This window comes from Heterocephalus glaber, unplaced genomic scaffold (assembly GCF_053883595.1).
Source record: "Heterocephalus glaber isolate CG9 unplaced genomic scaffold, H.glaber_assembly_v1.0 deba00001613, whole genome shotgun sequence".
NCBI lineage: Eukaryota > Metazoa > Chordata > Mammalia > Rodentia > Bathyergidae > Heterocephalus > Heterocephalus glaber.
In genome coordinates, this window is record NW_028258384.1 from 37,711,500 (window position 1) to 37,726,526 (window position 15,027).

At 37.9% G+C, this 15,027-nt stretch overlaps 1 protein-coding gene across 7 annotated transcripts in view; it reads right to left on the reverse strand.

The window, feature by feature from the left end:
• Positions 1 to 11,529, reverse strand: part of Chrdl1 (chordin like 1) — a 134,127-nt gene extending 122,598 nt beyond the window's left edge. For 6 of the 7 annotated variants that reach the window (XM_004861434.3, XM_004861433.3, XM_013078335.3 and 3 more), the window contains exons 1-2: positions 11,101 to 11,276; positions 7,502 to 7,650 (exon numbers count right to left, since the gene is read on the reverse strand). In XM_004861434.3, coding sequence (XP_004861491.1) covers positions 7,502 to 7,598 — 97 coding nt within the window. In that variant the 5' untranslated portion in view covers positions 7,599 to 7,650; positions 11,101 to 11,276. Of the gene's footprint in view, positions 1 to 7,501; positions 7,651 to 11,100 lie in introns of all 7 variants that reach the window. The other variant, XM_087196760.1, reaches the window with a different exon arrangement.
• Positions 11,530 to 15,027: the final 3,498 nt, after the last annotated feature.

Consider the following 15,027-nt stretch of genomic DNA (forward strand, 5'->3'; position numbering starts at 1 on the left):
TTGCCTTTCATGAGAATTTCAGGGGCCCACATTAAGCCAAATATAAATATTGGAAGCTTTTCTTCTCAAGAAAAAAATGAGAGAAAATTTGGGTCTTTGAAGACCTAATTAACTCACTTTATAAGACAAGAATGGACTCCTTGAGATACACAAACAATTTCTCTCTCCATATCCTTTGCCAGATTTGGTACAGGCTGGTCCATTACAAATATATGACAGGTATAGGCTGGTCCATTAGTAACACATTACAGAATAATCTGAACAACTCAATTCTTCAACCTCACTTTGATCAATAGTTCATTGGCTAAATTATGGGCAAATCTTCCACCTATTTGTCCCAAATTTGCACGAATCTTATGCTGTGAATTTCAAAAGAACTTCCTGACCTCGTTGACTACAAGTTTAATAATAAAGAATAATGAAGTTACCAAAGTAGAACAAAGACCTAAAAATTCTAAATAACCCATTATCAATCAATGAAAATGAAAATGTAATTAAAAACTTACCAACGAAGAAGAGCCCAGGCCCTGATGGCTTCATGGGTGAATTCTATAAGATATTTACAGAAGAACTACTGCCACTACTGTCTAAACTCTAAAATGAAATTGAAAAGGAAGCACTACTCCTAAATTCATTCCTGGAAGCAAGCATCACCTTGATCCCAAAAGCAGAGAAAGAACCAAGCAAAGATGAGAACTGTAGGCCAATTTCCCTAATGAAAATAGATGAAAAAATCCTCAATAAGATACTGGCAAAAAGAATGCAGAAGATCATCGAGAAGGTCATATAACCTGACCAAGTGGGATTCATCCCAGGGATGCAGGGATGGTTCAACATATGCAAATCAATAAGTGTAATACACTATATTATCAGAGCCAAGGACAGAAACCATATGATCATTCAAATAGATGCAGAAAAATCATTTGACAAAATCCAACACCCATTCATTATAAAACCCTACAGAATATTGGAACAGATGGTCTTTATCTCAAGCTGATAAAAGCCATCTATGAAAAAACCAACAGCCAACATCATACTAAATGGTCAAAAACTGAAATTTTTCATGCTAAAATCAGAAACAAGATGAGGATGTCCACTGTCACCACTCTTATTCAATATAGTTCTGGAAACATTAGCCAAAGCAATTAGACAAGAGAAAGAAAAGGAATAAAAATACGAAACGAAGAAGTTAAACTGTCAGTATTTGCAGATAACATGATTCTCTATACAGAAGACCCCAAGAACTCCACCAAAAGTCTTCTAGACTTAATAACCAAATTCAGTCAAGTAGCTGGTTACAAGGTCAGCAACAAAAATCAATAGCCTTCCTGTACACAAACAACAGACTCACTGAGAGAGGAACTGGAGAAACAAATTCCTTTCATAATAGATTTGAAAAAAATGTAATACCTAGGAATCAACCTAATGAAAGAAATTAAAGACCTCTACTCTGGCAACTACAGCACTCTGAAAAAAGAGATCAAAGAGGATATCAGAAAATGGAAAAACATCTCTTGCTCCTGGGTAGAAAGAACCAACAGAGTAAAAATGACCATGTTTCCAAAACTGTTATATAGATTCAATGCAAGCCCAATTGAAATTCCAGCAGCATACTTCAAAGACCTTGAGAAAACAATCCAAAAATTCATTTGGAACAAGAAGAGACCTAGAGTAGCAAAAGCAATTCTAAGCAGCAAAGACAAGGTAGGGAGTATCACAATCCTCAACGTGAAACTATACTGCGAAGCTACTGTGATAAAAACAGCACTGTACTGGCAAAGAAACAGACCTGAGGACCAGTGGAACAGATCAGAAGATGCAGAAACAACTCCAGACATACTCAACCACCTCATCTTTGACAAAGGAGCCAAATACCCTTACTGGAAGAAAGACAGCCTCTTTAATAAGTGGTGCTGGAAAATTTAGGTTTCAATGTGCCAAAGATTAAAACTAGACCTATATCTCTCACTATGCACTAAACTAAAATTGAAATGGATCAAATATCTAAATATTAAAACAGAAACACTAAAGCAGCTGGAAGAGAGGTTAGGTAGAACTCTTAAAGACATTGGTATAGGAAAAGATTTCATGAACAAAATATCAGTTGCACGCCAACTAGCACAAAGAGTCAACAAGTGGGATCTCTTCTTATTAAAAAGCTTCTGCACAGCAAGAGAAACAACCAACAATGTGAAGAGACAACCCACAATGTGGGAAACATTTTTTACAAGCTGTTCTTCAGACAAAGGACGACTATCTAGAATATATGAAGAACTTAAAAAAAATCAGACCTCCCAAATTTAAAGACCCACTCCAAAAATGGGTATCTGAAATGAACAGACATTTCTCAGACAAAGAAGTAGAAGTAGCAAATAAAAATATGAAAAAATGTTCACTGGTCATTGGAGAGATGCAGAAGAAAACAATGCTGAGATTCCACCTCACTCCAGAAAGAATGACTTTGGTCATTGGAGAGGCAGAAGAAAACAATGCTGAGATTTCACCTCACTCCAGAAAGAATGATTTCTATCAAGAAATCAACCAATAACAAATGCTGGTGAGGGTGTGGGGAGAAAGAGACCTTCTCGCTTGTTGGTGGGAGTGTAGACTGATGCAACCACTGTGGAAATCAGTATGGAGATACATCAGAAAACTAGTATTAGAGGTCCCATTTGACCCAGCTATTCCCCTGCTGGGTATCTTGCCAAAAGAATTAAAAGAATCATACCACAGCAATATATGTGCACCCATGTTCATAGCAGCACAGTTTGTAACAGGTAAAACTTGGAAACAGCCCAATTGCCCATCAACTGGAGATTGGATAGAGAAGATGTGGTTTTCCTTATATAATAAAGTACTATTCAGCCACAAAAAATGAGAAACTGGAGACATAGCTAAATGGATGCACATTGAGGTCATACTCTTAAGTGAAATAAATAGGACACACATGTGTAAATACTGAATAGTTTCTCTAGTGTGAGAAACTGAAAGTGTAAAGAAGGATCAAAATGTATAATAGATAATGTGAAATAGGAAGAAAAGGTGCAAAGGGGAAGGGGAAGTGGGAGAGGTAGGGGAAAGGAAAGGAATAAACATGTGAAAAGGATAAAACAGAAACAAAATCTTTGTAAATAGGGAAGGGTGAAGGGGTGGGAGGGAGGGCAGGGGAATGGGGAAAAAATAAGAACGAAGATGTATCATGTAAAGATACAAGTATCCAATGGTAAATGTAACTGTATTGTACACCTAAAATGTACCAATAAACTTAGTGAATAAAAAAAAATAATGAAGTTACAAAAAGATCTTTTCCTGGCTGAAGTCCTCAAATTTTGCTAATGGTCAACATTAACAAACTTTTACATAGACAATAAACTTTCATCCAGTGCAGTGAACTATCAGTATTGTTTAGTCTCCTGAGCCAGTCTTCCCTCTTGTAAGAGCAACTATAACTATGGCTAATTAGCTAGTAGCAAGTGGTAGCACAAACTTTCACCTGTCTTTGTGAAAAGAGCTTTCTGCAAGTGAAGTACATTTCCCATACATCTTCAGATTTATACACCAATTGAGAGAGCATCTTTCACCATAATGACATCCCAGCCTAATGCCCCAAATAGGAGAGCAAATGGGCTACAGAACACTCTGTTGACCTAGAAGGTTTTATTCTAATCAGTCCTAGAAAGATTTTTCTAAAAAACTGGTGTTTCTTGAGTAAAAGGGTGTCAATCAGCAAAGAGATACAGAAAGATTTAGTACTTCTGCAGTTACACGTTTCCTGAAGTTTTCTCAGTTTTTTATTTAATTTTTAAAATAACCCTCTTTTTCATTTACTTCCATACTTTGCCTTCTCTAGAACTTGACAGTACAAATATAGGAAGTAAGATGCGCTTTTACTTTAAAGGACTTTTCCCCTGTTGTAAAGTAATACTTGTCAATGGTGGAAACTTTGGAATAGATAAAATAAGCACAAAGAGGAATTAAAATAACATTCCTAAACCTACAGAGATTTTTAAACAGTTTCCTATTGTATACCATATATGCATACAAATTTCAGACAGAATAGAGAACTATAGATAAACTCCCAAATTATGGCGGCAGCAGAAGAAAATATGAGAATCTAGAGTGAAAAAGTCCTTCCTATGATAAGAAATCTAGCACTCATACAAGAAGTGAATGAACGATCTGACTACATAAGAATTTCAAACTTTAATGTAAAAAATACAACATATACAAAGTTTAAATCAAATGGCAGACTGAGAGTGTATTTGAAATACAAAAAGCTAACAAATCCAGAAACAAAAGTCAATAAATAATCTTTTTTATACAGATTGGACAAGCAGCCTAAAAATAAAAATAGGCCATTCGCTGGAGAAATCCAATTGATCTAAAATTGGGTTGAAAAGATGCTACAGTAATAGAAAAATATTAAAGCAAAACTTAAATATAGTTTCTATTAAACTAGATACCAAATACAATGATTAATAATACTTTTGGGGAAGAAATTATATATGGACCTTCATACATAGAAGGTGAGAGTATAAACTAATACAACTTTTTGGGGAGTAATTTGGCAGTACTTGTCAAGATTGAAACCAATCATATAATTTGACTAACAATTCTTCATAAATACTTGCAATAGTGTCTTAAGGTGTTCACTAATGCCTTACTTTTAATGGCAAAAACTGTATGCAATTTAAATGTCTACAAATAGAGATTAAATAGACTATACCACACATATGCAATTGGAAACTACTAAAGTATTAGAAATAATATGGCATTCCCACATTACAACATTCTGACATGGAAGGATGTCCTAGACCAGTAGTAGTGAACCTATGGCCTGAGTGCCACAGTGGGATATTTGTTATCACTGAAAGCTCTAAAAGGTTCACCATCACTGTCCTAGAGACATTGTTGAGCAAAAGGAAGGTACAAGATAATGTGTATGATTTTCAATTTTTATAAAATAAAGAAACAGAAATGTGTGTATTGTTTTCTAACAGAGAAAAGTTTATAAAAACATATAGCAAACTACTAATAATGGTTACTCTCCGAGAGTAAAACAGACTTAAAGGTTATCTGTTCTTTTTAAAGTTTAGATGTTTTCATATTGTTTTATAAGATGAGCATATATAAAATTTATAATTTCAAAGATTAAAAAATCAGTTAATATAAGCATTTTTCAGGGCCACCAAAATTTCAATAAACACTGTTTTTAATGTTAGTTTGGTATTATATAATACTTCGGTCACTTATATAACCAATCTCCTATGGGTTGACGTTTCCACTATTTCTAACTTCTCACTGTTAGAGCTGAAATATATATCTCTATAGATGCATATTGTGTGTGTGTGTATGTGTGTGTGTGTGTGTGTGTGTGTGAAGGCTACTTACATAAGATAAACGCTGTGTGTGTGTGTGTGAAGGTTACATACATAAGATATATGCTTTGATATTTCCCCTTTAGTGGAAATAACTTTGCACATCTTCAAGACAGTTTAGGTCAGGCCACAGAATAATGCTCAGTGACACATTCATGGAATGATCATGATCTTGGATTTATCATTGTCTTACTTTTCCATTGCTGAGACAAAATACCCAAAACCCAAAGTTAAAGTGAGAAAGGTTTATTTAGCTCACAGTTTGTTGAGATTTCAGTCTATAATTGATAGACTCCAAGGCAGGCTGGCATCACAGGGGAGAAACAGTTCATGGTGGGCAGAAAGTATCAAAGCAAGCAAGGGATGACCACAGCTCTTTCTATCCCTTATATCTTATCCAGACTACTTAGGCCGGGTAGCACTCATACCATTAATCCTAGTGCCCTTGATCCTAGCATTGCACCATGAATCAATCCCAGTGTCACACACTCTAGATCCAGCCACCCCTGAAAAAGGCTCACCTATGACTGTATGAGGCTTTGGGGGGACATACAGACACAAGCCAAAACAATCATCTAAGTATAATACTGAAATATTAGACCTGAACTGGTACCTCAGGCTGTCTGTTATATAATCACTTTGATATCAACTGAATATTAAACTGTCTTGGAACAAATTCATAAGCACCAAGAAACAGTACAAAATATTAGTTTTGGTCCATAAATATTTTTAAGTCACATCTTTCTTTGGTTTGTCAATAAAACCTCTAGGTTTCATGTTCAGTATTCCTCACCTCTTCATAAATATGGCAGGCCTCCTAGAAGAAGAAATGGTCTAATGAAAGTTACAAGCTTCCCTCATGAGCTATTAATAATAGGCCATAAGGCAAGTTTCTTTCTGAGAAGAGGGATTTTCAAGCCCACTGACTGTAAGCTAAGCTGAAAATGGATGTACATGCATCCATTTTATTTCACATGCACTTACATAAAGGAAGACTTGTGGAAGAGGAGAGCTTTGAGATGCACTACAGGTGGAAGAAGGAAGTAGTGTGAGAAATACAAGGAGTGAGGCTAACTCAACTCCTTACTGAGAACATGCCTGAGAACATGCCCCGCTAAATTTCCTTTTGTGTCCCAATGATACTAAATATCACTATAGATCACTCATGCTTAAAAACTTAATTAAAAGCACTAGTTTTCCCGAGAAGAAAACTTCATTTCACTATGAAAACTAGTGGGAAAGAAATGCACTTAAAGATGGAATAGGCTTGGTGCCATCCTCCTTGTCAGTAAGCTTTCTTCTAATACATTTAACTTATGCTGATAAAGGAGATAAATGTTTAAGTGATGGGCTTCAGATGCTCCTGCTGTGGCTCCAACCAAGCTCCTTTTCATGAATAAGTTCAGTGGAGCAGAGAATGGCCCTCTTGGACCAATTCCACTTTGTGCTTCTTTTGATGCAGCCATAATGGGGAACTGGAGCCGTGGTTTTTTCTTCAAATTTAAAGCAAGCCATCTACCTCAGAGGGTAGCTGCAAGTGGGGCAGGGATTACTGACTTTCTAGAAATATTCCCTGGGTTTTCAGGGACATTCCTTTCAAGAAATGGCATTCAATTTGTTGACAGTCCCTGGAATCTCAATTTCCTTAAAGGATTTTTCATGTGAAACCAGTTCATGTGAAGGTTTCTCCCTTCTTCATTTTTTTGGCGTAAAGAAATAAGCAGAGGCTGCTTTACTTTTTCTTTTCTTTTTCATAAACTAAAAACCTTTGTTGAAAAGTAAATTTGGAAAAAAATCCAGCTCATTTCTCAGATATTTTCTAGTTATGTAAATTAGAATGAGATTTATACAGTTTAGTGCAAAGCAAGAAAAATGGACCAATGTGTCATGTGTTCTATGAGATAAAAACTATATGACAATCAGAAAACCAGTCCCAAATTTAATTGGTCCCATTCAAAGCTCTCATTATTTTAACAACTCATGCATAAACCAGTAACATTCACTTTCTTCTCATAGAATAATGACATAGCCACATTTGGTCTAAATCATAATCCCTGTAGTTTATAACCACATTTTCAAAGAAATTATAAAAAAGTATATTTTTTTAAACTCAACACACTTACGTTTTACTTGCTCTGTTTTGCTTCCTTCTATGAAAAGAAAGAAAAACAACAAGGAAAAGATGTATTTCATGCCTCCCGTTTTCCACTTTTTCCTCATTGGGACCACTGCAAAATGCAACTCTGAACCTCGAAGGTGTAGTGTACTCAAACTGTTGGGAAGAGAACAGAAAAAAAGACTTAAAACAAATCCTCTGGAACTCGTGGAGATCATTGATGCTTAGGTTTCCAACTTGCTAGGGAAAAAATGCTGGACAATTTACATAAGTACAAGAATTGTTTGTCTGCATAAGAAAAAAGACTTGTCTCTTGTCTTGCAAATATTGTGGGAGAAAATTCAAGTGAATGAATATGCATTCCTGTCTAAAACCAAAGCTAAATTCTTATAAGCAAGTCAGAAGAAAATAAAAATAAATTTTGAAATTCTCCTTTCAAAGGGAATTGATTTTCTCAAGAGATTTGGGGAGAAGAGAAAAGAGACCAGAGTTTGCGAAAGGGCTATTTTGGCAAACAAGGTAAAAGCAATAGGCACGAGCTCAAGCAATTTCTGAAATGAAAGTTAACTAATCTTAGCTTTAAGGCTACTGTTATAATTAATCCTTCAGGAATTAAGTGCAAATTGATTAATGTTTTTTCTGGTCCTCAGTGAGATCTATAAGGATGTTCAGTTTAGCTACTTATGTTTGAAAAAAACCAGATGCAATTAGCAAATGGATGCAATTCAATACCTGAAAAGTTTTATTGCTTAGAATGGTTCAGACATATTCTTCTCCCATAAAGTCCCTCGTGAAAGGAGAATCTTAAATGGCCCATTTTAAGGAAGTTAGGCAAATTTAAATAGAATTTGTTCACCTTGCACCACCATCCAAAAGGCCATTAAAGCAACTGTAATTCATTAAACCATGAGATTGGCATTTCCATTCTAAAGTATAGAAATCTAAAGCCTTTTGCGCCTTAGAAATCAGCAAGTTTGCTGTTGCTCATATTTAATTATAAGTCATTTCCATAGACTTTAGAGCTTGCAAGACTCTTTCAATAGGAGATTGGAAAAAATTAAATAGTTTAGAAACATAAAATTCAACCTGGGGTTAACCTTGGATAGTAACTGAACTCAAAGATCTTTTTAGGAAGTCCAACCTAAATACAGAGCATAAAGAATGCTCATTTTGTTGAATTTAATTCTTTTGGCTCTGAAGTGGACTGTAAATGCTATGAAGTTTCTGGGAAAATTCAAAATCCATTGTTTCAAATTATGAATGTGCAACCAGGATAAACTGATCCTAGAGAATAATTTGTGCTATCAGGCAGGATTTACAACACCTATCTGTCTTTTTTCTCTACCTCATTTCTGATCCTTATAAAAAGATCTCATTCTCCTAGGACATGTTCCTAGCCTTCCAAAGATCTTGGTTCTGTTGTCTTGGTCTCCTCTGTGAGTTTATGGTCTACTATCAGTCACTCAGAACATCTCCATACCCTGAGAGCTACAGGTTCCCTTGAAGCAAGGCATTTTCATTAATCATTTAACATAGCTGCCCACCTCGGTGAGGTTCTTTCTGAGCCTACTGAAATAAGCTTATCTCCCAAGACTACAAAAGAGACAGATTTTTAACCATCGAAATCCAACTTATCACAATCATATATGGGTCTCAGGGGGAGTTTCTGAAACCATGCCTTTTGGTTCTCCACCCATGCAAAAACTAACAGGGTTGTTTTTCTTGTACAATGGTTGGGCGATTTAGTGAACAGTAGCATTGCTTCATAACTCAAGCTGGCAAGAAAATGGTCCTTAGAATTTTTTGCTTTTCTTGGGTCCCAACTAATGTTATGAGGAAATAGAAAGGTTGGTGACTAGAGAGCAATTAATCTCTTTTGGCATTCCTGTCATCCCAGTGGCCTCTCAGGCAGGGATGGAGAATATCAGAAAATGAATTGCTTTTGATTTACAAGATCTTGAAGTCCTGCCTTTGTATTCTGTACAGAAATGTGAAATGAGAAGGACTCCCTCCCCAGATCTCTCCACTGTTCAATTTCTCTTTATCCCTTTAAACTTTTTATTTGGGAGAAGGGGAGCTCAAGACATTTGTTGGGACTGCAGCAGAGAACAAGCAAACATTGCTCAGCAAACATCCGACTCTTATTCTTGCAAAGAACCAAACTGTCCTTAATTTTTCAAATTATACTTTGACTCAGTTAACTGTAGTTACTTCTGCATTAACTCTCTGCTTCACACAGGCTGTTGGGCCATGGAACTTGCACTGGCTCTTTCACAGGTTGCTTATAAATGTAGCCATTGACATGTTTTGGTGGGATTCAGGAACCAATAAGAAAGGAACAAAGAAAACAAAACTTTTCAACTAACACTGGGGGTAAGGGTGGGAAGGGAGGGTGTGAGAGTTACAAGAGATCAAGAAATGTGTCAGACACCAAGAGAAAGGTACAATACTGATTAAGGTGCCTCCAGGAAACAAACATTCACACTGTATATTTAGCTAAGGGACTGCTTCTTGCTCTGGCTGCAAATGCAAGGCAATCCAGGCCATCAAGTGACAGAAGGTCACACTCAGAACAGGTTTCCAAAGGAATACGAAGGGATGAACACATGTCAGCCAGTTCTTCACGTCCCACAGTGTCTCTTTAATCCTCCAGAGAGGCTTGACCAACCTTGTAATCTCACATTCACTATCATCTGTGGCGCAGCCTCTAGGTAGCAATTTTCTTTCTGACAAACATTTAAGAAAGACACTGGAGTCTCAGGCTCTTGTCCCTCAATTGAAATCCTCTCCCCACATTGCTACAAAATAAGAAAATCTCATCTAACTCTTGTTGGGCTGCCACTGAAAAAAAAATGGCACTTTTAGCCCATGGTATCCTTTGTTGGAGGCAATGCCTTCATTGCTGCTTATGATTGACAAACAATGCCTTGAATTTGCCTTGCAAAACACTTTCCTATCATTTCATTTGATTCTACACATCTCCACCTCCAAAATAGGCCTGGGTGGCAGTGGGGAGAACTCAAATGAGTTGAATTAGTAGCAAGGCTGAGAGGCAGGTTTTCTAGGCTGTGTGTTCTGGCAATGTTACTTTACTCCTCAGTCTAGTGTCTCAAACTCTGAACCCAGTGGTCTGGGCCAGAAAATGAGGCAGTAGTCCAGAGGATATGGGAGCCTTTTGCCCATCCACTCTCTTCCTTTAACTTTAGTGGCCATTAATCAGCCACTGGTCCAGGGCACTTCAGTAAATGAGAAAACAGACTCGTGGACACTCGCGTTAGTTAAGGGGACTGAAGAACCCACTAGGTATCCGCAGGGAGTACCTGAGTGACCCCTGGAAGCACCAAAGAATATGTAGGCCAAGCAGGGAATGGCTAGTTGTGAGTTCGAATCCACAGATCCCCAACCTGCCTCAGTGGGGCGCCTTGGGCCCCACCTGCATCTCAGCCGCTGGAAGCTAGACCACAGAACTGAGTGGGATGGCGGGTCTGAGAGTTCAAAGTGCCCTAGGGGAATTCCAGGGGTGGCTGCAGCCAACAGAAAGCACACCACCTGTGCAAGGGCGCTAAATGAAGGTGGAGGGGGCAGGCGCAGGTAGTGCTCACTGACCTGGGTGCTGGTCTTCTCCGTCTGTCACGCGTGCTTGCGCTCTGGGCTCCCCGGGGCGCTCCTCAGAGGTCTGGGGTTCGCAGGTTGTGGCGAGAGCTGGAGTGCGCGCGCGGAGAGGAGCTGCTCAAAAGTGGGTGGGAGGAAAAAACACCACCGCCCTCACACCACGAGGGAGCGGCGGCTCGCTGGGCTGCGGGGTACAGCCAAGGCGCGGACGCTGCGGCCCGGGGCCACCTGCCCACCCGCCTCCCACTTGGCCCGAGAGGCCGCGGAGCTGGCGGGAAGTCCACAAGCACGCAACAGTTCAAGCACTCACGCCTTCTCCCTCCGGGCACCACAGCTTTATTTCTGCTCCCCCCGCCGGAAAGTTAAAGAACTGGGAGAAAGTGTGAGGCACAGCCGCCGACTTTCCCATCACGCAGCGCCCTCACCGCACCCCCCTTCCTTTGGCTGGGAGAGCGTTGGGGTCTTAAAGGGACCGCACATCTCTTCCAGTCCCTCCTCCCCTCTGCACTGGATGCACCTAGGAGCTCCTCAGTACTTGAGCACGCCCTGAAGGCCTTGGCTACTGTTCCACACCCGTACCTGGAAGTCCTGCACCTTCCCTCTGGAGGCACAATGATCTTTCCTGGTGTGCCTGCTCGGGTCCTGCGCTGGTGTGTAGCATGCAAGTTGAGCTGGCCAGACAAAATATGCCCTAGCATGCCACTTATCACTTGGGGCATTTCCCATGATCCTCATTGTGGCAAAGAGAAAGGTTTGTTGTCCTTAAAGATGGGTTTGTGAAAATGGGGGAGGGGTTAGATATCTACTTTCTGCCATAAAGAGAGATCTAACTAGAAGTGTCTTGAAGGAAACTTGGAGTGGCCTACCACAGCCAATCACTGCTTTAGGAGATTCTAAATTGGCCCAAGGCCAAACCTTAAAGTCACTGTGGCACTGCTGATGCCTTGGTGAGCCTGAGACAAACTATTACAAATTTGTGTTTATTGGATGACCTATAGTTACAAGAAATTTATCAAAATCCTGTAAGCCCCATGAAAACACTGCCTTGACCAAACCCATTTATATTTTAGGCCTCCAAATTTGGAGGAGAGCTGCTGGGATTTTTCTACATAAACTGGATAATATCAATATTCTGTGTAGCACTTTATGGTTTATAGCACATTTTAATATGCTGTATACCAATATTATTTTTTAAACCCTCACAACAAACTGAACTATGAGTGACTTCAAGTATGAATTGCTGGAGAATTTCTGAACCATTTAATTTTAACCTTTTTATTTCACAGAACAGGAAACTGATGTAGAGAGTGTTTGCTATACCAAAGGTCGCAAAGCTAGCCAATGACAAATTTGAGGTTCCAATTCAAATTTTCTGACTTTCAACTCACTATTCTCTGATTGTTATTTCCATTCCGTAGATGAAAAAATTGATACTTGGGGAAATTATGACTTGTCAACAACTTTCACATCAGGAGCAGACAACAAAGGAAATTTAAAACACAAATAATTGTCCTTTTTTATTTCCTTTGAAGTGCTAATATCCAGCTAGCCTTTGTATTGCTGGAGATGTTTATTTCACTGTTAAAAAAGGAAAAGTGGCCCTTTCTGAAATGTTGCCTTCAGGGCCCAAAATGTCTAGCTTAATCCTGCCATTTGGGTAGCCATATATTGCCACATGTATTTAATTTGTGCTGTAGTGTATATATTTGTTTGGACTTGTTAATTGGTTACCCTATAGCTGTTATTCCATTTAATATGCTGATGTTTTGTCTCACTAAATTGTGAATTCTCCAAGTGCAAGGACAGGTTGTTAAATTTGTTTTGTGTATGCATTCCTCTCCAGGTCATCACTTCCAAAATGCCTACAAAGTATTCAGCAAAAATGGGTTTCAAAAAACAGCCTGGAACAAACATGAATCCTAGCACTTAAAATCAATAGATCTATGGAAAGAGGGGAAGGCAAGGATGGAGGAGGGGAAGTAAAAATGATCAAGATTTGATATGTATTCTCCAAAATGAAAGTAATTATTATGTGTCACAAACATGTAGTACTAATAAAAAATAATAAAATAAAGTAAATAGACTCACTGGGGTTTAAAATTTACGTATTTGGCTACAACCACTCACTCTCATTGATTAATGTAGTATTAAAATACTGCATAATAAGATGTCCCAATAAATTAAAACAAATTATTTTTGGCCTTTGGCACTACTGGATTGGTTCAGGCAACCATATACAGGGCCACCGGAATTCTCTGAAAAGTTGTTCATTATTGTAAATGTTGTAGTTTTTATATTCGTTCCTGTCTTGATTTATGAATTGGAACTCCACTTTGGATGAGTTCTAACTCAGGCATCCCACCAGGTTTTATGCAAACTAAACCAATGATTATCTCCATGTCTTTTTTTCTATATTTATTAAATGAGAATGTGAACATAAGTTCATACTGATTTTTTTAAAGTTTTTATTTTGAAATAATTGTAAGTTCTCATGCAGTTTTGAGACATAATTCGGAAGGATCCTGAATGCACTCCGTCCAGTTTTGCCCTATGGTAACAGAATGCATTTCTATAGCACAATATCATAGCTAGGAAGTTGACATTGATACAACCCTTTCACCATATTCTGACTTCACCAGTTTTACATGCCCTGTGTTACAGTTGTATGCAATTTTATTATATGTGTAACTTCATGTGTCCACCCCACCACATTCAAGAAGCAGAACAGTGCCAATAACCACAGGGATCCTCAGTGCTATTGTATCACACCTATCTTCTCTCCCCCCCCCCACCCCTTGGCAACCACTAAATTCTTCTCTCTCTCTCAATAATTTTGTCATTTAAGAATGTTACGTGGAATCATACAATGTGTAACCTCTTGAGAGTGGCTTTTTCTTCCAATCCTTTGTAGCCCCATTCAAGTTGTTTCAAGTATCTGTAGTTTGCTTTTTACTAAGAGTAGTATTTCCTGGTATGATGTGTCACAGTTTGTGCACCCATCCATCTATTGAAGGGTTGATTCCAGATTTTGACTTACAAATGAAGCTGCTATGAGTATTTGTCTACAGGTTTTTGCATAAATATAAATTTTCATATCTCTGGCATAAATGCCCAACAGTTCAATTTTTCGGTAGTATAGTAAATGCATATTTAGTTTTATTAGGACTGCTATAGCTTTGTAGAGTAGCTGTACTATCTTATATTCCATCAGCAATGTATAAGAGATCCAGTTTTTATGTGTTCTTGCCAGCATTTGTTGTTATTATTTTTTATATTAGTCACTCTACTAGGTATATATGATATCTCACTGTGGTTTTAATTTGCATTTCCCTGATACCTAATGATATTTACTATCTTTTATGTGTGTATTTGAAGTCTGTATATCTTTGCAAATGTTTTCTCAAATTCTATAGCTTGTCTTTTCATCTTCTTACAGGGTTTTTATAACACACTTTTTCTTATTTTGCTGAAGTCTAATTTATCAGTATTTCCTTTTATGAATCATGGTTTGGTGTTAAGCCTGAGAACTTTTGGCCTAGCTCTAGGTCTCAAAACATTTCTCCTATATTTTTGTTCTAAAGGTGTAATAGTTTTAAGCTTTCCATTAAATATATGATGTATTTAGAATTCATTCTTAGGTAAAGTGAATAGTTTAGGTTGAAGTTCACTTTTTGCCTATGGATGTCTATGTGTTCTACTATTATTTGTGGCAAAAGCTATCTTTCCTCCATTGAATTGTTTTTGTATTCTTCTATTCCTGGTTTCTGCATTTATCCTGTTGACCCATGTGTCTGTCATACCACCGTTACTACAGTCTTCATTATGATAGACATAAATTGGCCTTATTAGCAAGCATAATGTTTCCTTCCAAGATAGTTTTAGATAACCTAGGTCCCACGCCTTTCCATATAAACTTTAGAA